This window comes from Molossus molossus, unplaced genomic scaffold (assembly GCF_014108415.1).
Source record: "Molossus molossus isolate mMolMol1 unplaced genomic scaffold, mMolMol1.p scaffold_m16_p_5, whole genome shotgun sequence".
Lineage (NCBI taxonomy): Eukaryota > Metazoa > Chordata > Mammalia > Chiroptera > Molossidae > Molossus > Molossus molossus.
This window is the reverse complement of record NW_023425388.1, coordinates 44925922-44951306: the sequence shown is the minus strand read 5'-3', so window position 1 is coordinate 44951306 and position 25385 is coordinate 44925922. Positions and strand designations below refer to the sequence as shown.

The window sequence follows — 25385 nt, the reverse complement described above, 5'->3', positions numbered from 1 at the left end:
AGAGATGGAAACATTGATGAGAGAGAACATCGACTGGCTGCCTCCTACATGGCCCCCCACTGGGGATTTGGCCCACAACCTGGGCATGTGCCCTGACCAGGAATCGAAATGGCGACCTCTTAGTGCATGGGTTGATGCTCAACCATGGAGCCACACCGGCCGGGCATTTTAGAGGTATATTGTATAATGACTTCAGCTTAGAATGCCCATCCAGAAGTTCTGGTATTTAAAATGAGACACTGTGATTCTTTAATGATCGTGATGGACAATGGACACTCTGACAACATTCCTGGGAAATTACTGCTTTCTCTCTTGCACAGGTGTGCATCTGAATCGTGTGGAGAGCTTCTACAAAATCCACATACTGAGGCCTCTCCAAATAAAAATAAATTCCTACTTAGAGAAGTACATTTACCTATAGTCTGCAAATATGCATTAGAAAGTTAAATGTCAGTCTGCTTTTTCAGTGGCTAAGTTCAAGTTTTTAAAAATATTTCAAAGGTATGAATCATCTAACTTTTTGAAAGACAAAATGGAGTACAGAAGAATCGCCTCTGCAATCAACATTAAAGGGAGAAGTTTCACTAAAAACAGAAAGCTATTCAATTGCATTCCCTCAAAAGTGGCCTTAGGTTTGCACTCAAGAATTCCACATTAGCCTGGCCAGTGTGGCTCAGTGGTTGAGCATCGACCCATGCACCAAGAGGTCACCAGTTCAATTCCCAGTCAGGGCACCTGCCCAGGTTGTGGGCCAAATCCCCGGTGGGGGGCATGCAGGAGGCGGTCAATTGATGTTCTCTCTCATCTATGTTTCTCTCTCTCTCTCTAAAATCAATAAAGAAAAAAAATTTTTTTTTTAAAATTCCACATTATACCCCTATCGTCCTGGAAACAGCACATACTGCTAGGTAAATAGTTGAAATAATGAACTCTTTTTTTTTTTTTATAGCCATCCAAAATGTGTTTTAACATGGTTTTTAAATCAACCCTTAGATTTTGGCACTATGCTCTAAGCAAAGGAATTAACTCAAAGAAAATCTACACAATATACTGGCTACAAATTGAGTCCAGGGTTTAAGTATAATATAATCAATCTAATAATCAGTGTGGTAATATATATAGTTAGTATTTAAAACTTGAAAAAGCACAACAGTATGAGAGTAAGGAGATCATTTAAACTACATCCCTTGTAAAAATTACATAATTTAAACCACGTCTTCTTGAGGAAACTATACAATATACGAGAAAAAAATCACCAATAATATATACTTTGGTGTGTCACATTTCAGGAAATCTCTAGAACAGCACTGTTCCAAAGAACTTTGTCAGATGGAAATGCTGTGTATCTGCACTGTCATATAGTGGCTCCCAGCTACATTTATGATGTGGCCTGTACGACCTAAGAACTGACTTTGACATTTTTATTTGTTTTAATTTAAATTGCCCCATGTGGCCAGTTGATACCATGTTGCACACCACAGCTCTAGAGTGTTGTACTTTTTCCTTTTCCTACTCCATCCTTTTACACATTCTGTTATAACATGGACTTCAAAGTCAATGAACACAGCTGCCAACTTAAATAATGATTTGGGGGCATTTCAGTGCCCTAAAAGATACCTCCATGCCATATACAGGAGACTGGCACTTACTGGTCTGATATCAATATCGCACATCCCAACACTTGTAGTGACAACGTGACTGACTCCCAGCATTGTATTTCCTGATAATCCCTACAACAAAATAAAACGAGTAGTGAGACAGAGAACTTCAAACATAAAGTGCATCCAAAAAAATTTAATATTATATAGGTTTTATTTTTTTGGTACATGCCCCTAGTGGGAACGGAACCTGGGACTCTGGTCTGCAGGCCGATGCTCCAACTGCTGAGCCAAACCGGCCAAGGCATTATATAGGTTTTATAATTACACAAGATCTCTACACATACAGGAAAAGCCAGGCTAATTATGAAATAAGCTTTCATACCTTTACATTGGAAGGGTCAAATAATCCTTCAGGAATCTTTAACCGTTCTGCTCCAAAATCACAGTTGTAGCCATTGGGGAATTCATAATGAACAGTTGGCATCTGTGCGGCTACTCTGAAAACACAGTAAACATCATTAAACAAAGACAAAAGCAATCCTCTTAAAAAATGATGAACTACTAAGGAATCAACTTATATGAAAGCAGAGTGAGAGTATCTACTTTCTTTTCAAATGTTATTTCATATTTCTTAACATAACGTTTTGCTTTTCAACCAGTTAAGCATACTCTATAATTCTTTTTTTACATAAACAAATTAATTTATTTTCTCATTTAGGAAATACACAGTTTTCAAAAAGGTTGGTATGAAGCCCTGGCCGGCGTGGCTCAGTTGGTTGGAGCGTTGTCCCATGCACTGAAAGGTAGTAGGTTTGATTCCCAGTCAGGTACATGCCTAGTGGCAGGTTTGAACTCTGGTGGATCCCCAGTCGGGGAGCATGTGGGAGGCAACCAACGAATGTTTCTCTCTTGCATCAATGTTTCTCTCACTCTCTCTCACCCTTCTTCTCTCTCTAAAATCAATAAAAAAAACATATCCTCAGGTGAGGATTAAAAAAATAAAGATTAGTACAAAGGTGTAAATGAGCTATTAAATTTTGTCTTGTGGGGTGTCCTTCCCTTAGGGAGTACATCCACGCCTTTCTTCTCTCTCAGGCATGCATCTCCTAAAATCTAAGGGTCTCCACAAGCCTTACAAAAAGGGAAGCAATGGGCACCGGCAGCTTGTCCCGGGTTAATCCCCAGACCTGTCTCCAAGGCCTCCTTTTCTATGACTTTCCAGTGAGCCAAAAGCACCCTGCCTAGACTCATTTCTTTCCTATAACATTTCTAGAGAGCCAACAGGCCAGCCTAGGCCTTCTCCTGTTGCTTCTTCTATTCTAAGCCCTTCCTTGTTTCACTGTCACCAGCTTTAATAAACGTACTCTCAAAACAAAAATAAATGAATAAATAAATGTCATAAAGTCAAAATAAGAAAACATACTGTTCATCATAAGGTGAATCTGACACTTGAAGTACTGAAGCTTGAAAATCCTGGATAACACACTATGGATAAAAGTAAGAACATTTAAGAAACAAGGTTATTGAGATTTGTCTTTGCAATCTATAGTTTCATAACATCATCTATAAAATACTTTTCTTAAGGAAACTGGGCCATGTTGCTAAATAGGTAAGTAATTTCAAGGGTAAATCTATCCAGCAAGGAGTCGTAAGCATCTAAAAAAACCAATTATAAGCATCTGAATAGAAGCTAAAATTCAGAACATTTAAATCATAACAGTTATAGACCGATGATGAGATAAAAACATCTCAGAACTCTTGTACCACAGTCCTGCACAACAAAACCAGTTTCAAAACACTGTTTTTACCATAAAAATAAGCTGACTTAGAGGCAAGATTTCATTATCTGGATACACACACACACACACACACACTGCATTTGAAGTAACTTCACATGACTGCACCTAGTGTAGAATTTAAATTTTTTCCTTTATTGATTTTAGAGAAAGAGGCAGGAGAGAGATCTTTGACTGGCTACCTCCTGCATGTCCCCCACTGGGGATTTGGCCCACAACCTGGGTATGTGCCCTGACTGGGAATCGAACTGGTGACCTCTTGGTACACGGGTCGACGCTCAACCACAAAGCCACACCGGCCGGGCAAGTATAAAACAATTTTAAAATTTGCTCTGAAATACATGGGCTGCTAAAGATAAACCTTGTCTAATATCTAGTCAAAATTACTAATCATTTCCATAATTTTTCCTTGTACCAAACACCTACAAAAAACCTTTTATCTTTAGGTGCAAGAAAAGTCAGATAGGATATATTCCTGACATAGTGAATGATGACTTTCATATCCTTTTACTGTGAGAAATGAATGAATATCTGTGCTATGAGAGGTTGTTTTACTAATTTCTATCCCGTCAGTAAGTCCAATGTTCAGAAATGGATTTTTAGTAATGAGAATCTCTCGGTGGCTCCTTGCTATGTATAATAACCCACATTCTTTATATGGCTGACTGATATTAGGCAAGAGAACATAACTGAGCCATACCAGGAGACTGCTATAGACGAAAACCATTTCACCATCACCACCACCAAAAAAAAATTTGTCCAGAAAGCATAATGCTTGTTTTTATCCCAAAACCAAAATTCTTTTCAGGTTTGACCACTATAATCTAAATGAATCTAAATGAATATTTGCCATATTTGTTTGGCAAGCATGAAAAGCAGACCCACCCATAAAAACCTATTAATTCTATTTCTAGAATATCATAAAAAAAATGTAAAGACTGAAAATAGTGTTCATATTGAATTCAAAGACTTACAGCCTATACCTCTCTCATAAAGAGGACAATGGTCACTTACGTTACACATATAATTGTGCCAAGACCTTGTAACCTGAGGCAACTTCTCTTTTCTTTTCCAGTTTGCTGGTGATCCTTCACGCACAGGTTCCTGAGTACCAAGAGCATGGGCCAGGTTAACAGAGCTCACAAAATGAGGTGAAGAGGTAAATCCCAAAAAGATAATCCAGTCATCACTTACTTTGGATGCGATCATATATGGAGGAATCAGTTCTATGTTCATTTCCTGGAAGAGCTCTCTGCATTGCATTGTAATAAAGTCTCCAGCAAGAGGGGACTTCACAATACCTATGAGACAGATTAAACAAGGCAAGAGAGCACTAAGTTCAAACCCCTTGGGACAAATGTCCTCCGTGGATTGATGTATAACTGTTTCCAAGTAGAATTAACAGTACTAACCCTAAAAGCATGCATGTAGATCAGTTTTAAATCTACATTATATACCAATATTTATTTTAAAAACTTTTTTAAAAAATGACATTATTTGGAACCTGGTATGTTGTGACAGTCCAGTGTCAGTATCTGCGTCCTCATGACAGCGAACACTGTCTCAGCACACACTGGTGAAAATACATTTACCTTGCTGAAGGACATAGCCATCGTGAACTGGAATTGCAGTGGTATGAGTGGCTCCACTGTCCAAAATAAGCCCAGTCGAACGCCCATTAGCAAATCTAGTTTAAAACATTAAGGAAAAGTAAGGCTCAAGGCTCCTAAAATAATGTTTATTACAAAGGGAAGGTTTTATTAAGGTCTTTGTAAAATTAAGCATTATGGCTTAAAATATGTTAAAGTATATCTAGAGGTTAAAATTTGGATCGAAATGACTCTGTCTGTCCCTACTTCCATGTATCTGCCAGATACAACCCACACAAATAAAAGCTGTGGATGTACTCAGGTTGAGAACTGCTGGGCTAGAAGAACTTAGTAACACCGCACCAAGTCAGCAAAATCCACAAATATGAGAAATTCTACAGGACAAACAATCTACTTTCTTGAACAAAGAAATTTCAAAAGAAAAAAATGGAGGAGGGGTAGAATCTACATTTTTTTTATTTTTATTGATTTTTAGAGAGAGAAGAGAGAGGGAGGGAGAGAGAGAAACATCGACAAGAGAGAGTATCGACTGGCCGCCTCCTGCATGCCCTCCACTGGGGATTTGGCCCACAACCTGGGATGTACCCTGACTGGGAATCGAACCAATGACCTCTTGGTGTATGGGTCAACGCTTAACCACTGAGCCACACTGGCTGGGCTGAATCTACACATTTAAAGAGAACTAGAAGACACTGAACAAATACAATGTATGACCCTTGTTGTTTGGGTCCTAACCCTAACCCTAACCCTAACCCTAACCCTAACCCTAACCCTAACGCAAATATACTACTTTTTGGAAGAAGATAAATTGTGGTTACATCTTTTTGTTGTTATTGTTTTTTAATGTTTTTATTGATTTTTAGAGAGCGAGGAAGGGAGAGACAGAAACATGGATGTGAGAGAGAAACATGGATCATGGATCGGCTGCCTCTTGCATGCCCCTACTAGGGATTGAGCCCACAACCCAGGCACGTGCCCTGACTAAGACTCGAACGGGGACTCTCAGTCCACGGGACTCTCAGTCCAAGGGACACTCAATCTCATGAGCCACACCGGCTGGGCTTTGTTGTTGTTTTTAAAAAACAGGGTAAAATCTTTTATAGATATATACATGCTCAAGTTTCTTTTTTTAAAATTATATAATGTCTGGGATTTACTTCAAAATCATGGTGGGAGGGGAGATAGATGGGGTTATAACTAATGCAACTTAACTATGTACTGAAAATTGATGAACCTTGTTGATGAATCTATGGAGGATCAATATAATATTCTATCTTCTTTGTATTAGAAATGTCCTATCATAAAAGGCTAAGAAATAAAACAGTGCCCAATTCTGTTTACACACTCCTTGTAAGGAACCAGCCAAACAGACTTATGTTCAAATTCAGGTCTGCCATTTTCCAAATTGTGAACTTGGACCAATTTGCTTATATTGACTGCATTTCCTGACATGGTTAGCATGAAAATTAAAGATAATGCACACCATGAGTCTGCTAGCACTCTCCATCCTCAAGACAAAAATCTGCAATGGTTCTCTAAGGGTCTAAAGTTCACATTTTTTATATCTAACATGCAGGCAGGCTTCTACAGTAAGACCTAAACCCATTTTTACAACTTCTGAAGTCTAACATAAACCTTCATCTATAAAGTAGATCACTGTAACAAAACCCTTTCCACCTCTACACTTTGGTAAGTCATCTCTAAGACATGGCACTATAGACAAATGTTAGATTACAGTTACCATGGTGATCCTCATGTTTACATAAAATTTACCAGAATATGACAGCAATCCAGGGAGGTACCCAGTAAAAATGAGTTAAAGTGATTTTAAATACCTAATACAAGATCATGGTTTGTGAGCACAACATGAACTCTACATATAGGGCTCTTTCTCCTTTATCATACAACTAACGTTTTATTTTTTGAATTAAAGGTTTCTCAGGGTACTAGATTATTCTGTGACACTACTACAATTGCTATACAAATAATTCAATTAATCATGTACTTCATTATGACTTTTGCCAATGTTATCTTGAAGCACTATTTAAATCTGTTATTTAGCTTCTAACAAAAATATTACATTACACATTTTTGAAGTTAGGACATATTTCCTTACCTTTCCCTTGGCAGGCTTACAATAACTATCTGGTGATTAATTCTTAAGTGAATTTATAGCCAATTTCTTTTTCTTTTTTTCTTAGCGAGAAGGGAGGGAAAGGGAGAGAGAGATAGAAACACTGATGAGAGAGAACATCGATTGGCCATGTCCTGCATGCCCCCCACTGGGGATTTGGCCTACAACCTGGGCATATGCCCTGACTGGGAATCGAACCGGTGACCTCTTGGTGCGTGGGTCAATATTCAACCAGTGAGCCACACCAGTAGGATCAATTTCTACTTTTTGATGGGACTGGAGGGGATGAAGAAAATGGCAATCTTTGAAGCATATTAGCAAACTGGCTACAACACTGCCTTGTATGGACATTCCCCTTCAAAAAGCAAAAGTCTTGCCCTGGCCGGTTTGGCTCAGCGGTGAGAGCGTTGGCCTGCGGTCCTGAGAGACCCAGGTTCGGTTCCCGCTAAGGGCACGTACCTCGGTTGCAGTTTGTCCCTGGCCCTGGTCGGTTGTGCGGGTGGCAGCCACTCGATGTGTCCCTTTCACATCGATGTTTCTCTCTCTCTCTCTGTTCCTATCTCCCCCCCCCCCCACTCTACCTGAACAAAAAATGGAAAAATGTCCTCGGGTGAGGATAAAAAAAAAAAAGCAAAAGTCTTAAAAACCTTGTTAAGAAGCAGGATTTGAGTGTATCTTCCCCATTACCCTCTCACAGATTCTGGCATGTCGGTTACAAAAAGAAATACTAAAAAATGGGTAGATAAAAAGCAAGAGAGGAAACACCCCAAAGTTTTGAACAAGCGAAAACTGGCTCATGTTCTCCTGCTAGGGCGTCATCTTCAGGAGCACCGCATTCACTTTTAGAGTAAAGCTAAGCATTACAGTCAAGGATACGCTGTCAAAACTGCAGTTTTGCAAAGGAAGAATGCGGGGATGTTGTAGTGTTCAAACATCAACTCTGTCAGTTTCTCTCTCTTGGCTCTAGTGTTCCACTGGAGAAGAGAGAAAAAGAAATGCAAGTCATTTGTTGTTTAAGAACTAAATGTTGATTTATCTCCAGACGCATAATAGCACTACCTTAACAAAGAAGGAAAACATTAAAAATAGATTCAAATACCTTGACAAATAATCTTCATAATAATAATTTTATAACATTTACTTCATTTCTATTGGAAAAGTATTTAATAAATAAATATAAATTAAATTTGGCCACTGTCTAATAAAAAGTAAAATTGCTGCTATGTAGTACAAATTACCAATTTTTTAATTAAGGAATTAGGATTGTTATAATCATTAAAGTACTATTAAATCTTAAGAGTGAATCTAGTAATCAGAATCCTAACTATAAATTTTAAACCACCAAATTCTCATACTCACAGTTGTTATTCATAAAATAAACTAGTGGCTAAAAACAGTAACAGAATATTGACAACTTAGGTATTTCACAAGAAAATTTGGTCTAGCCATTTGCAGCCCTTATTAGTAAAAAGTTGATGTTTGACCTCTGTGCTAGAGACCTGAATATAAAAGCAGATATGCACTGCCACAGTGACAATTCATTAGCCAAAATGGGAAGAAGCCTAAGGATTGTACTGTTAAATACATCCCTGAAAAAATAAATAAATAACCACCAGAACCCATTAGGGTGCTCTGGTATTATTCTTTGAGTATTTCATTCATAGAATATACAAAACTTATAATATTATTTAAAAATTGCCCAGCCAGTGTGGCTCAGTGGATTGAGTGTCATCCCATGAACTGGAAGGTCCCAGTTCAATTTCCAGTCAGGGCACATGCCCAGGTTGCAGGCTGTATTCCCAGAAGGGGGCATGCAGAAGGCAGCTGTTCGATGTGTCTCTCTCACATCGATGTTTCTCTCTCTCTCCCTCGCCCTTCCTCTCTCTCTAAAAATATCAATAAAAACATATGTAAAAATAAATCACCCTTTCCCTAAGTTTCAAAATTCAAAATATAAATTTCAATGCTTCTTCTAAGAAAAAGGAAACATTTTTCAAATGAATAGGAGCAAATAAAGAGAAAAAGTGAGAAAATAAAGTTCTTACCGGTGCTTCTGACATGAGGACAGGATGCAGGCTGGGTTCTGATTTGACGTGCATTTTGTAGGTATGATCCAAAATAGCCTGGAAACTATCCCAGTCTTCAACTAGAATATGAAGTTAATACCTTGACAATAATGCTTAGTTGGAGATGAATACAGCATCTTTTGTGGGGCTGTCTCTAAGATTTAGCATTAAACACTTGAATACACAGAATCTACTTACTCTACAGATCTGCTTCATAACACAGTACTTCATAAAGACATCATCTTTGCTCTACATATAGAACCTTTTCTGGTTCCTCCAGCCCCAACAATATCACAACCCCAAGATCTATGCCAAATGTAAGTAAATACATAAGAGACTTAAAGCACCACATAAATATTACTCATAAGTACTTATTAGAGACCCAGCACGCAATCAGAATGGTAAGAGGACAGAATCATATGATCTAGACCTGGCATTCAAAACCTTACAATCTATTTGAAAAAATTAAAAGACATAAAAAATATTCAGAGAATAACAAATATGTCTTCAATTTGGCTTCCATTTGAACATTCCATTAAAACTGTTTGCCTAAGTCACTAACGACATTCTAACGAGAAAATCCAGGGGACACTTCACATCTGTAATTTCACTTGAACTCTCTAAATTATCTGACACTTCTGACTATTTAAAGAGTTTACAAACTTTTTCTGCCAAAGTCCAAAGAAGAAATGTCACTACCTGTATAACATATACTTCCACAGGCCTAGCAGGATATATTTTTTGGTCAATGACCTTTGTTAATAGCTTAATTTCTTTCTCCCCTTCTTGGTGTAAACCTAAATGTCACAGCTGAGAGTAATGAGAACTGATGGACTTCTAAGCTTCCAGAACATTTACTTTCCTTGTCCTCCTGAATTTTCTCCCACATCCCTAAATATTCCTTCACATTCATCTCCATGGGCACCTCTTCTTCTCTATTGGTTAAATACAAAACAAGTTTTCACAAGGAAGCCCAACTTCAACACTGAAGTTATATCTCAAACTCTTTCTGAGTAATATGATACAGCTCTGGGTTTTAAAATCTTTGTCTCTTGCTTACAACACCAGCGCCTATGTTCAAACACTTTGAACTCAGTAACAAATTCATTTTCTTGCTGTGCTGAAAAGATTTAACACAGCAGGCCTGAGAAAGGCCTGTTTGCAAGGCTGACCCTTGACTGGCATCTGGGAACTTGACTGGTAAACAGTTCCCTACAGTGACACTTTCCCCTAAATGGTAAAAGTAGCTCACTGTGCCTAAACCGTTTGTGCAAAGAAAGTGGCTTATGATGAACACCTTCTTTCCTTCTTGGAGTCTGGGATTTTGTATTTGCTAGACACGGGGCAGCTTCATGATGAGCCCCAAATAAACACCTTGGGTACCAAATTTCTAATGGTGGACAACATGCATGTTGTTACAACTTGATGCTGGAGGAATTAAGCACATCCACTATGACTACTCTGAGAGAATACTCTTGGAAGTTTGTTCCACTTTCCTCTGGACTTCACTCCATTCACCTTTTCCCTTTGCTGATTTTGTTTGTATCATTTTATTATAATAATCTTAGCCAAGAGCACAACTATATGCTGAGTCCTGTCAGTCTGCCTAGGGAATAACCGGATGTCAGAGTGATCCTGGGTATTAGCAATACACTTGCCTTTTAAGACCATCATAAAACTTACATGTTACTCTCAATTCAGTCAACCCACTGAAAAACCTAAGTATCTTTCTTAACTCTCCTCTTCTTTTCCCACCTCCAATCACTTTAGTACCATTTGTCTGCCACTTCAGGGATCTCTGACATCAGTGTTATAATCTAAATACTCATTTCGCCACTGGACTCCCACCTCCATAACTGAATCTCTTGTCTCTACCATCTTCCTCCAGTCTAGAGCCTACATACTGCTCTTAGAGACATCTTTCCAGCTGGCAAATAAAAACACTTCACATCTCGGTTTAAATTCTTTCCAGGGTGCCTTTGTTGCCACCTTAATACACCCTGGCATGGCTTACAAGCCCTTTTGTGATTGCTCTTTGCCTACTTTCCCTGCAACTGGCCATAAGGCACCCAATGGTACAGCCACATGTAACTGATGACATTTCTAAACATGTGAGTTTCTTCCACAACTCCATCTCATCACACATGCTGGTTACTCTGCTTTACCTAATCTTGTCAGTCAAGCTAATGCTTCTTCATTGATCATTATTCAGTACAAAAGTTACCTCCTTTGTGAAAACCATCACTGACCCCCAATGACAGAGTTAAACACCATTCCTCTCTAATCCCAATGATTATCAGACATAGCTATATTATAGCACTTATCCCACATTTGCATATACACATCTATCCCCCTGACCTATGAGTTTCTTCAGGAAAAGGAATGTGTTTTATGCATGTCTGGATTCTCAGTGCCTAGAACATCGGTTTGTGGATACTGAAACCAAGAAACAAATTGCTGGTGTTCAACTTATAAGAAGCGGTTGCTTTATATATAAATGCACCCAATATACTGTTTATAATCAACCACATAGAAAAAAGAATCGTACCCATCCCATTTTTCAGTGGTGAAATGGCCTCCATATTCTCCCTGGGAACACGCAGGGCATTAGTATCTATGTAATAGGTGGGACCGCCTTGCTTGCCTTTATCACCATCTATTTCCATCAATGTGCTTCCATCATCTCTTTCTACTACCATGCCAATAGCTGTGGGGAAATCCACCTGTAAGAGTCAAAAACAGGATATCATGGTTTTATGTGCTTTTATCAAGGAGTCTTCCCACTCCCACTCCCCCACCTAATGCCTTTTGTCATATTTGAGTTATATTTCTGCATAAATTTAATTCTACAGGAATGGCCCTTACATATCCGAATAACTACCATTACACTTACCTTAGGACAGTCCTCACCAGCGTAACCAGCTCTCACAGTATAGGATCCAATGTCAAAAACAAGGGCTCCAACTTCATCTGAAAAGATGAGAGGATAATTAACATTAAAACCTTACAACTATTACCCTGGCTGGTGTGTTCAGTGGTTAGAGTGTTGACCCACACACCATAGGGTCGTGGGTTAGATTGCTGGTCAAGGGTACATACTTGGGTTGCAAGTTCGATCCCCAGCTCTGGTTGGGGCATGTGCTGGAGGCAACCAATCGATGTGTCTCTCACACACAGATGTTTGTTTCTCTCTCTCTCTCCCCTACTCCCCATCCATCCCTCCCTTTCACTCTCTCTATAAATTAATGGAAAAAATATATCCTAGGTTGAGGATTAACAAAAAACAAACAAACACACACAAAAAACCTTACAAATATCATATAAAAATTAAGACTATTTAACACATTGTTGACCAGCAATTTTACATTGAAGTTATCTCATGTCACCGGCTATTTTTTCGTAATTGAATATTAAAGTGAAACAATCTAAATAAACTTCAGTATACTTTACTTATACATAATGAATTTAAATGAAACTTTGTACATATCTGCTACATATTATATTTTATACATATTATATATTTTAGTAATTTTTTTGGTGTGGTATACTGAATAGCATTACCTACGTGTAATGGTATGCAACATGTTTTGCAAATATATCTGGTTTCGCCGCACTTTCCTTTTGAAATACACACTTTACACATTCTAGTTGGATTTTGTTTTTACACCAGTGATTATTTTTTCTAAAACGTGGTCTTTTAGTTGCCCTGAAAGCCTAAAAGGCGAATCAATGTAAGGTGCTCTTTTAGAAGTACCAGAAGTGTTAGGTTCTGAGCTGCACTCATTTGAAGGAGCAGATATCCATTCCCTAGCTACTTTAAGTAGAAATTTTTTGTATCTTACTTTATTTTGTTTATTATAATTACAGTAAATTTTGAATGCACTGAATAAAGTGCAATTGATCAGAAAGAATACTACATTTTAGACCACTTTATACTTTTTCGAAAGATACTGCTGTTTGCCAAATATTGGTCTGCTCGATAGACTCCTTTCCTGTATCTGTTGTCGTCTAATATGCACGCAGGTTTAACTATATCTTCCGCAGAATTTCTTTTCACTTTCCAGTTGTTTTCATAGAGGCATCGTGGATAGTTGATATCAATTTCACTAGTCTTTTATCTTTCCATGATATAAGGACAATGAGTCCTTCCCGTATAAACGTCATTTCCCCCCTATGAAGATTCTTTAACTTTTCTTTTAGTACATTTGGCAAGCCACGGTTTTCTCTATGGTACCACAGATTAACGTTTTCTTTTCTAATCATATTTCAGCTGTAGGAACTCTGTTGTAGTAATTATCTTGGTATACATGATGCCAAGAATCAAGATATGGCTCTGACAGATAATATAGTTTCTTGCAGTCTTTTGCCTTCACCCAAATAGATCTCAAAGTTGCAAATGTATCCATTCTCGCTTTCACAAAACATTCTCACTAAAATATTTTATTATTTTTGCCAGATTATATGTTCTGAAGCTGATATGTCCTCTATATGGTATCACTGCTTCATCTAGGGATAACTCCTGTTTAGGTACATACAAAGACTGAAATTTTGGAAGAAAGTAATACAAAAGAGGCCTAAATTTATACAATCTGTCTTCATTAGATGTATGTTGTATATTATCACTAAGATGGAAAAATGTAAGAATTTGTTTGAACCTCATTCTGTTCATAGTTTTAGGAAATATTGGAGCTTCAACCAAAGGGTCCGTTGACCAGTAATGCCTCTAATGTGATTTTTTTGTTTGTCCCGTCAATATCAACAAATTGAGAAACTTCTTTAAATCGGTATTGGTAACTTTTGTCCATGGTACAGTTTTAGAAGATTTTTTTTTTTTTAATCCTCACCTGAGGACATTTTTTAAATTCATCTTCAGATAGAGTGGGAGGGAAAGGGGGAGGAAGACAGAGAGAAACATCGATGTGAGAGACACATCGAGTGGTTGCCATCCACACGACCCCAACTGAGGCCGGGGACAAACTGCAACTGAGGTACACGCCCTTAGTGGGAACCGAACCTGGGACTCTTTGATCCACAGGCCGATGCTCTAACTGCTGAGCCAAACTGGCCAGGGCAAGTTTTAGTAGATTTTTTGTGAAATTGTTCCATTTGGTGGTAGCATAAATTGGTTTGAGAAACTAAATTTAAAAAATCATCACTAAAAAGTAATCCCGTCACTTCCCTGATGCTCCGTGGATCACTAAGGTCAACAGTTACACCTGAAATATTTGAATAATCCTCCAAGGTTGGTGTAATATCATTTTCAATCCACTCTTCTTCAAAATCACTTTCACTATCAGATCTTATTACATTTCTTTTTTGTCATTTTGGTGGTCTAATATCCAACTCATTACTGTCTTCCGATAAACTATCAATTTCTACATCACTACAATATATTTCAAAATCACTCGGACAATCAGATAAAGTGTCTGCATATAATACATTGAAAAGTTCTTCACCTTCACGATCCGTCATGGTTGAGACTTTTGTAATACTATAACTGCGATAAAAACCTAAATATCAAATCACTTTTTTTTATAATAAACTGAACACGATTGAACACAATGAACAAAGATTTTACAATATCCTAGATATGTATGTTCAAACTGCGAGCGGTTAAAAGATAGTCCAAGTTTAGACGGCTCGACTCTGTGATAGCTTTTGTTTACTGTACCTTCGATTTTGCGGTCTCATGCCCAGAGGAGTGGGAAAAAAAGAAGCCTGCATGAGCATATAGAACAGTGTGCTGTTTTTCAAACTTCGACTGTCAGGGTAGAGTCACAAATACAATAATCCTATATTACTCCGAGTTTTAAAAATTGAAATAGCTAATGAAAGTGCAAATATGAGTTAACTCGTGATTGGTCAACAACGTTTGGGCATGAAAACACGAGTTAACTTGTGAGCGGTCAACTTATGCTTAAAATGAGAATGTATGTGAAAGCTCTATAAAAATTAAAACAGGCATTACATTCATACTGTTACTACCTTGAACCTAGTTTTACTTTAAATACACCTTATCCTAAGGATTCATTGAATTAAATATGTCATACATGGTGTGTCAGTGGAGGTTCAATCAGGAAAAAGAAGCTACACTAGAATTGAGTAATTTGTCAAGAGTTTACTTATTAAAGGGACTATTTACAAAGATATACTCAAAATATTAAAAAACAAGAAAACTCCTGGCAGGTGTGGCTCTGTGATTAGCGCACTGGCCTGTACACCAAAGGGTCGAGGGTGTGATTCCCAGTCAAGGGCACATGCCTGGGTTGCAGGTTCACTCTCCATCCCCCAATTAGGGCACATTCGGGAGGCAACCAATCGATGTCTCTCTCTCACATAGATGTTTCTCTCTCTCTCCTCCACATACATACACACTCTCTCTCTAAAAATAAATTTTAAAAAAATCCTCAGGTGAAGATTAAAAAAATAAAACAAACAAGAAAAGACAATACTATACCCTAGGACTTATAATATCAGGCCACCCTTAGAATTGAAATGAAGAAAGAACTATTTCTAGACTCCAGAGAGTTGTGTTCGAAGGGATACCTGACAGGAGCTGTGACCTTCCGTTGAGGAATGCGTCAGCCCTGGTGACTCTGAGGGAAAGGAACCAGGCTAATAAACATGCCAACCTCACTAGTTTCCCTCCCCATAGGCAAGGGTGATCTTATAATGTCTCATCCAAAGTGGACTATTTCTGAATGTGGAAAAGGCCCTATTAGTAATTGTACCAGGACAAGAGGCACTAAGCAGGAAGTATGGTTACCCTACCACTGCCCAAACCAGAGGTCAAGGGAGCCCACTGATGCAGTCTACATGGGTCAATCTTCAAAGGGCATAGAAAGGATAGAAATGTGTGGAGGTCGATCTAAAGGGGTAAAGGAAGATGCTTTGACATTTTTTTCATACGTTAAGGAAAATAATATTCCATGCAATTAGGAAAGTAACTTAGCAAAATGCCAAGTAGGGACCTTGAAGAATAAGAGTTTAGGCATAACAATATAAGCCAAGGAAAAAACATTAAAATGAAGGTTATCTTCAATGTTTGCACATTTCAAAGATTTTTAAGACATAAAATTTAATGCTGAGGGAGAAAGCTAGTAATTTTTTTCACATTCAAATTCAGAGAAAGCCTCTAATTATACTTTAAAATTACTTCAGCTCAAACAGCATACCTCATAAAACAGAACAGGATTTTCCAGGCACTGTTTTTTCAAAGGACTTTTTTTCAGTGATTAAAAATAGTGAAGAGCCCTAGCTGATTTGGCTCAGCAGTTAAGAGTGTCAGCCCGTGGACTGAAGACTCTCGGGTTTGATTCTTGTCAAGAGCACGTACCTCGGTTGCAGTTTGGTCCCTGGCCCTGGTCAGGGTCATGTGGGAGGCAATCTCACATGGATGTCTCTTTCTCTCTCCCTTCCTCCCTCCCACTCTATCTGAAATCAATAGAAAAGTATCCTAGGGTGAGGATTAGATAATAATAAAGAAATACTATTTACCCCCAAGAAATTGGCAAAAATTGATGTCTGATATGACCAAATGTTGTCTAAGATGTAGGGAAAGAGGAGCTTTTATATGTCTGCTAGTAAAAGCTGAAAATTGATACAAACACTATGGGCAATTTACTCATATCTAGCAAAGTTGAAAACATGCATGCACGTAAATTACACTTATGTTCTCTAGAGAAACTCTCTCTATAAAAATACCGACGAGAATGTTCACTAGCTGTGTGATCTTGGGTGATTTACTAACTTCTCTGCTTCAGTTTCCTATCTAACATTCTCAGATTCAATGCATATTTTTATACTTTTACTAAGTGTGTATGTATCCATAATTAATTGAATAGTGCATTAATGTATACACACATTAGGATGCTATAATGATTAAATGCTTTAACGTTTGTACATAAGCACTTATGTATGAAGCCCTTAGAATAGTACCTGGCACACAACAAGCACTGTAAGTGGTAGCTGCTATGATAATCATTATTGTCACACTGCTTACCATGGGAAAAGGTAGAAATTAGCTAATGGTCTCTCGGTAAGGAAACAGATAGACTACAGTTTATCCATAAACTGAAATACTGCACCAGTTAAAGGAGTGTTGTAGATGTACAATGTATCAACATGGATAAATCATCCACAAATAAAAATTTAAAAAGCTAATTACTGTGTCTGTGTATACATTAATGCACTATTTAATTCATTATGGATACATACACACTTAGTAAAAGTATAAAAATATGCATTGAATCTGAGAATGTTATATACCAACTTCAGTTCAGTGTTTACCTCTAAAGAAGGAGAGAGGGGGACTCTCTATCAGTTACATTTTATTTCTTAAATAAATATAAAACCAACTGAGCAGCTGTGGCTCAGGTGGTTGAGAGTTGTCCCATGCACCAGGATGTCGCTGGTTGATTCCTAGTCAGGGCACATACCAGGGCTGCAGACTAGATCCCTAGTAAGGGGTGTGCGGGAGGCAGCCCATCGATGTTCTCTCTCATCAATGTTTTTCTCTCTCTCTCTCTCCCTTTCCCTGAAATCAATAAAAACATATTAAAAAATAAAATCTGAGTCAAATATGCAGTACACTCTATCTATTTAAACTAAGCAGTGAGTACAGAAGTATCACAAACATATATTTCAATTTTTAGTATGTTTAAAGTATTTCAAAAATTTAAATAATAAAAGTTAGAATAAAAAATCAATTATTACACTACAAATATTCACAGTTGAGGGACGGTACTTTTACAGAATAATGATCTCATTTTTATTTAAATAAAATAAAGATCCACTGATTTTCATTTTTTTTTATGTATTCATTTTTATTTTTTAGAGAGAGAAAGGGGAAGGACATCGATTGAATGCCTTCCGCATGTGCCCCAACTGGGATTGAACCCACAATCTGGACACGTGCCCTGACTGGAAATCAAACATGCTACCTTTTGGTGTACATGACAATGCTCCAACTGAGCCACACTGGCCAAGGCCACCAATTTTTATTTTTAATATGAAAGAAGTTTCTGCATTTGGTTAGTCCCCAAAATAATTAACCCTTCTCTATAAAATATTCTGGTCTAAATTATTTTGTCTGAAAGCAGGGGTCCTTAAGAGCAAAACACTGCGTTTGTTTTCACCATAGGATGTAAACTCAAATACAAATAGTAATTAAAGTTTATCAATGAACATAAATTAGTAAACTTTAATAATGATTAACCAAAATGTCAGGTAAACAAATATTCTAACTAAGTAATTACATGCCTGATTAATCAAAAATTTCAACTCCTGTTCTCAAGAATCAATCTTTTGCCCTGCAACAGGTCTTTTAACCTTTTGAGTGTTACAATGTTCTAGGTTGAACTATTTCCCCCTAAAATTTGTATGTTGAAGTCTTAACCCCTAGTACCTTAGAATGTGACTATATTTGGAGGTAAGGTCTTTCAAGATGTGATTAAATTAAAATATCAAAGTGGGTATTATCATTTTTTTAAATTTTATTTATTTTATTATTATTATTTTGGTTGTGCACATATGCATAAAAGTTCTTTGGTTTATCTCTTCCTACCCTCTCCCCCTTCCCTCTGAGGTTTGTCAGTCTGTTCCCTACTTCCATGTCTCTGGATCTATTTTGATCGACAGCTTATTTTGTTCATGATATTCCACAAATAAGTGAGATCATGTGGTACTTATCTTTCTCTGATTGGCTTGTTTCACTCAGCATAATACTCTCTAGGTCCCTCTATGTCATCTCAAAGGGTAAGAGATCTTTCTTTCTTACAGCTGCATAGTATTCCACTGTGTAAATGTACCATCGCTTTTTTATCCACTCATCTGATGGGCACCTCGAGTTGTTTCCAGATCTTAGCTATTGTAAATAGCACTGCTATGAACACAGAGGTACATATATTCTTTTGATTGGTGTGTCAGGCTTCTTAGGATATATTCCTAGAAGTGGAATTACTGGGTAAAATGGCAATTCCATTTTTTTTTTTCATCCTCACCTGAGGACATTTTTTTTCATTTATCTTCAAATAGAGTGGGAGGGAAGGAGAGAGAGGGAGAGACAGAGAAACATGGATGCGAGAGAGACACATCGACCAGCTGCCTCCCACATGACCCCGACCAGGGCTGGGGACAAACTGCAACCAAGATATGTGCCTTGACTGGAATTGAACCCACGACTCATTGGTCTGAGGGCCAACACTCCAACCGCTAAGCCAAACTGGCCAGGGCCCATTTTTAATTTTTTGAGAAAACGCCATCGTTTTCCATAGTGGCTGCACCAGTCTGCATTCCCACCAGCAGTGTACTAGAGTTCCCTTTTCTCCACATCCTCTCTAGAACTTGTTGTTTGAAGATTTGTTGATGGCAGCCATTCTGGCAGGTATTTATTGATTTTAGAGAGGAAGGAAGTGGGGGTGTGGAGACAGAGGGAGAGAGATTTGTTATTCTACTTATCACTGCATTCATTCGCTGAATCTTGTATGTGCCTGGACAATGGTCTAGCCAACTAAGCTACCTGGCCAGGGCAGGTGGGCTCTAATCTGGCTGGTGTCCATCCTTATAAGAAGAGGACATTAGGACACAGATATGTACAGAGGAAAGACCCTTTAAAACAGGGATAAGACAACCATTTAAGCCAAAGAGAAGGATCTCCAAGAACACAATCCTGCTTGACCTCAGATTTCTAGCCTCCAGAACTGTAAGAAAACTGATTTCTGTTATGTAAGCCACTCAATCTGTGGTACTTTATTATGGCAGCCTCAACAAACTGATACAGACAGCTTTGGAAATTTATATGGATCCCTTCTTAGAATGTTTTAAAATATATTTTTAAAAAGTTATAAATTACAGTTCTATCCATGGACCCTACCCTTAGGGAAAGCCAGGTATCCCATTTTAGGAGCGCTTCCCCTAATTTTTCCCTTTCCTAGGTAATCTGTTCAACTCCCACAGCCTCAACTTCTACATAAATACTAATAATTCCAATATCAAATATCTCTTTCAAGTCCTCACCTTCATCTAGACCCACATCTTGAATGTCTCACTGTCCATCAACATCAATTCCACGCGATGTCCCATGAGTACCTCATATTCAACATATCTGAAGCACTGTTTTCTCTATCCTGTCTAACCTGATTGAAGCCTTGAATGTCAGTTAGTGGACGCAGTCACCAAAGGTAAAAACCTCTAAATATTTTCAGAATCATGCACAGCTTCATATTTCTCACACCTCATCAATTTCTGCCAAATATTTGCTAAATACTTCTCAAATCCCTTCCTCTTTAATACCATTGCCCCTGCTGAGTCAAGCTCTTATCTCAAGAGGGAACTATTACAGTTCAGTACAGGGATTGTGCTTCTCTCTCTTCACATTCTCAATTCTCTTGTAATACCACTGCACTGTGATCTTTCAAAGTTATAACTCTGAACCTAAGTCCTTCAAAGAAAAAACGAGACTCATTCAGTAGACTTTTATTATCTACACAATTCAAATCATTCTACCCAGCTGATATTCTGGCAGCACTTCGCACCTCATACACTAGCATAACTGCTAATATGTGGTCCCTAAACACACCATGTAACCTCACTCAGTTAGCCTTTGCATATGCTGTCCCTCTCCACTCCTCTCCCATCATCCCCATGACCTTTCTTATAAAGTACCCTGACTGCCCCACACCGAGTTATCAACTTTTCAATTACAGTTGACATTCAATATTATTTTATATTAGTGTCAGGTGTACAGCATAATGTTTAGTGATAACCTCAATTAAGTCTGGTACCATACATAGTTATTACAATATAATTGACTATATTCCCTATGCTGTACTTTACATCCCCATGACTATTTTATAATTGCCAATTTGTGCTTCTTAATCCCTTCACCTTTTTCACCTAGTTCCCCCACCCCCTCCCATCAGTTGTTCATTATTTCTATTAGTCTGTTTTGTTTTGTTTGTTCATTTATTGTATTCTTTAGATTCCACATATAAGTGATATCATATGGTATGTGTCTTTCTCTGCTTGACTTATTTCACATAATACCCTCTATGTCAATCCATGTTGTTGCAAATGGGAAGATGTCATTTTTTTTATGGCCAAGTAATGTTCCATTGTATATATGTACCATATCTTTATCTAACTGCCTACTGATGGACTCTTACGTTGCTTCCATTGATTGGCTATTGTAAATAATGCTGCAAGGAGCCCAGCCAGCGTGGTTCAGTGGTTGAGCGTCAACCCATGCACCAAAAGGTCACCAGTTCGATTCCTGGTCAGGGCACATGCCCAGGTTGTGGGCCCAATCCCCAGTGGGGGGCATGCAGGAGGTGGCCAGTTGATGTTCTCTCTCATTGATGTTTCTCTCTCTCTCTCTCCCTCTCCCTTCCTCTCTCTCTAAAAAATCACTACAGAAAAAAATTTTTTTAAAAAATAATGCTGCAATGAACATAGAGGTGCACGTACAATTCTGAATTAGTGTTTTGGATTTCTTCAAATACATACCCAGAAGTGGAACTGCTGGGTCATAAGGTAGTTCTGTTTTTAATTTTTTGAGAAACCTCCATACTGTTTTCCATAATGGTTGAACAAATTTGCAATCCCAACAAAAGCCTTTGAGGGTTCCCTGTTCTCTACATCCTCACCAACACTTTTTGTTTGTTGATTTATTGATAGCCATTCCGACAGGTGTGAGGTAGTATCTCCTTGTGGTTTTAATTTGTATTTCTCTTATGATCAGTCACATTGAGCATTTTTTCATGTCTATTGGCCATCTGTATGTCCTCTTGAGTTAATAATTTTGCCTGTTACCTTTATACCTCCTATATATTGTCATTACTGAACATACTTCATTGAATGACTTACTGTTTCTCATCAATGTAAGATGTTATAAACGATAAGATGCACCACTATTTCATGCACCAATAAGAAAAAAAAACATGATGCCAATTAATATTATCTCCCATGCCATCAATATTAAGAAATATCCTGCTATTTAAATGTTGTGAAAAAACATACAACTAAAAACAAAGGAAATATTTACTTGACTGACTTATCAGAAGAATAAGAGTTTCTTAAAGTCAGAGGCACATAGCAAGCACTCAAAAAAATTTTTTTTGTTAAAATGAAAAACCTAACAAATCAGTTGTTTTCCTGTCTTAATTAGTATGGTATCCTGGGCATAGTGGAATTTGAGTAAGATGCTTGATACTAAGAATTTTGTACCTGCTCATTTTTCCATTTTTCAAGGATGGGATAATGGTCTATTTCTTGTACCTTGTTTTGATAAAATCCAAGCACCAAGGAGGCTGAAAGAGGAGAATGGCAAAGGGAGATAGAAGGCTTAAAATCAAAACCTCAGAAGTCTGGATATTTAAAAACTAGGATGCATGCTAATGGATAAAAACCCTCAAGGCTTTGATCCCTTTTCTACTAAAAGTGTTACTATTTTTACTTTTTTGAGGACTTTGATGTTTTCCCCCAGAGTAAATGGCTTCCAAGTTCAGAAATGATGTGATTTCAATTTCTGGGAAAGCTCAAAGCAATGGTGGCAATCTTCTAATCTGGTCTTAGAACATTCCAATAGGACACTGAATGCTAATGTCCTTGGGAGGAGGTGGGGAGGTTGGCTCATTTTTTATATAGAAAAGTGTGCCCCAACTGATAAGGAAGATGATTTTTGAGGAAGTTTTAAGGTTAGAGATTTAGTGGTGCAGAAGTGATAAAACTATCAAGTTGAGCTGGTAGTATACGTGTTCATTTTTAACATGGAAAGTTGTTTGAAGTAGAGAAGTACCTCTGAAGATGATTGCAACAGCAATGAGTGGGCCCAGAAACCAGTTACATAGTACAGAAATCTGGATAAATTATCATTATTTCTAAAGCTAAAGAACAGTATCCAATCTTGTCAGAAGTTATTATTGGAATGAGACAGCCATAAATTTAAAAGTTTAAACTACAAAAATATTTTTAATAAGCACACAAGTTAAAAATATAATCTGGTGCTGGCCAGTGTGGCTCAGTTGGCTAGGCACTGTCCCATGCACCAAAAGATTGCCTCCTCAGTTTGGTTCCTGTTCAGGGCACAATGCCTGGACTGTGGGCTAGATCCTGGGTAGCGGGCGTGCAGGAGGTAGCTGATCAATGTTTTGCTCTCATATTGATGTTTCTCTCTCTCACCCTCTCCCTTCCTCTTTCTCTAAAAATCAATTTTAAATAATACAACCCACTGTTAATTACACAACATTTATGTGAGAGGTTTGGTTGCTTTTCACAGTAAACCTTTTGGAAAATGTGACCCACTATATGTAAATCCTGGCCATACAGTAATACATCAAACACAAAAACATATACTTACTTTTGTGAGTTTTAAATATTTTTTATGTGAAATAGGCTTTAAGATCTATTTACACAGCAAATAGGAAACAAGATTTTATTCTGAATACCTGTAACATGAATGTGCTATGGTTATATATCGGAAAAATGTTTTACGGAAAAACCACCGAAACCTCTTTTTAAAGGTTTTTACTGAAATGCCTTTTCTTTTTCTTATTTTTTTTCCTTTATTGATTTTAGAGTGAGAGGGAGAAAGAGATAGAGACATTGATGAGAGTGAACATCGATTGGCCGCCTCCTGCATGCTACCCACTGGGGATCTGACCCACAATCCGGGCATATGTCCTGGCCAGAAATCAAACCAGCGACCTCTTAGTGCATGGGTCGATGCTCAACCACTGAGCCACACCAGCAGGAACGAAAATGCCTTTTCTTAATCCCAGAGAGTCTTGGTCCCCATTTACTAGGAAATTAAGTAACTTTGGACTGGTTACTTAATCATTTTTATACCTCATTTTTTCTTCAATAAAACGGGGATAGTAGTACCATCTTCTATGATTGTTGAAGACTGATTTAATGGACATATTAAATGTAACCCATGAAAACCTCTGGAACAGTTATTGGTACACAGAATACTCTCAATAAATGTTAGCTGCTGGCATTACTAGTATCCATTTCTACCTTACCCACATTAAACCATTCCTTTTAACAATATGCTCAATGCATAGCCTCTAGATCAGCAGTTCTCAACCTGTGGGTAGCTACCCCTTTGGGGGTCGGACAACCCTTTCACAGGGGCCGCCTAAGGCCTTCGGTAAACACATATTTCCGATGGTGATTCATAACAGTAGCAAAATTACAGTTATGAAGTAGCAACAAAAATAATTTTATGGTTGGGGGTCACCACAACATGAGGAACTATATTAAAGGGCTGCGGCATTAGGAAGGTTGAGAACCTATGCTCTGGATCCTTGGATCGGTCAACCAAAAGGTCAAAATAGAGTCAACAGCAGCTTCCAGGAGGCAAAGGCACACACATCCAAGTTTTTTTTGGTCTGGACTGCACCTTCAGGCAGAGAAGAGGTAAGTCACGAAGATCCACTTGCCTTTCTCCAAAGGAAAATGGAAAATTACTGATGCTCACATATCAGCAATCAAAACCAAGAACATAAAACAGAAAATGAAGGAGGGTCAGCACATCACCTCAAAAGAGAGACTCTAGCTACTCTAGAAAAACTAAGAACTTTGAAACCTTTATTTTTATCCCCTACCAAAAAAATGCCATCCTCTCCAGAACATGATTAATAGACACAATAACAACAGCAACACTTTGTTTCTGTCTCCTTGTTCACCAACTCATCAAACAGGAACGCAAAACAAGCATCATGTACATCTGTGCTTCCTTTAGCTATCTTGCAAAAATGGAAGCTCTTATTCAGTAGATTTACATTGGGGCTTGAGAGTCTGCATTTCTAAAAAGCTTGCAGGTGATGCTGAACTGTTTATGCATGGAACACACTTTTGAGTGCAAGTGTAGCAATTATCTCTTTTACCCTTCACAACCACCCCATTGGCCAGTGTGAGGATGAACAATCTTTTCCCTACCCTAAAGGTACTTCTGGCGGGTCTGATCATCAAATTGACATGGGACAGATTAGCAAAAGAAAATAACCAAATTTAATATATGCATACGTAGGGGAACTCTGAAGACAAGAGAGAGTCAGAGACCCCCACATGCACAAGGAGGTCAGAGACAAGAATAGGAATGAGGTAATGCACCTTGGGAGCTTCAAAGGGTCACTGCAGGATAAGAGCAGATGTATAGTAACTAAAGGTTTGCTGTG

General features: G+C 38.0%; 2 protein-coding genes across 2 annotated transcripts in view; both read right to left on the bottom strand.

Annotated features, from left to right (window-relative positions):
- The window catches only part of LOC118617333 (actin-like protein 6A), a 38370-nt gene extending 36646 nt beyond the window's left edge, over positions 1-1724 (bottom strand). The window contains exon 1 of the mRNA XM_036243218.1: positions 1650-1724. The gene's annotated coding sequence lies outside the window, so the exon portion shown is untranslated. The remainder of the gene's footprint in view (positions 1-1649) is intronic.
- Positions 1-25385, bottom strand: part of LOC118617331 (actin-like protein 6A) — a 31374-nt gene that overhangs the window by 4937 nt on the left and 1052 nt on the right. The window contains exons 2-11 of the mRNA XM_036243216.1: positions 12101-12177; positions 11756-11930; positions 9187-9287; positions 8018-8115; positions 4990-5084; positions 4592-4698; positions 4412-4501; positions 3025-3086; positions 1984-2098; positions 1650-1730 (exon numbers count right to left, since the gene is read on the bottom strand). Coding sequence (XP_036099109.1) covers positions 1650-1730; positions 1984-2098; positions 3025-3086; positions 4412-4501; positions 4592-4698; positions 4990-5084; positions 8018-8115; positions 9187-9287; positions 11756-11930; positions 12101-12177 — 1001 coding nt within the window. The remainder of the gene's footprint in view (positions 1-1649; positions 1731-1983; positions 2099-3024; positions 3087-4411; positions 4502-4591; positions 4699-4989; positions 5085-8017; positions 8116-9186; positions 9288-11755; positions 11931-12100; positions 12178-25385) is intronic.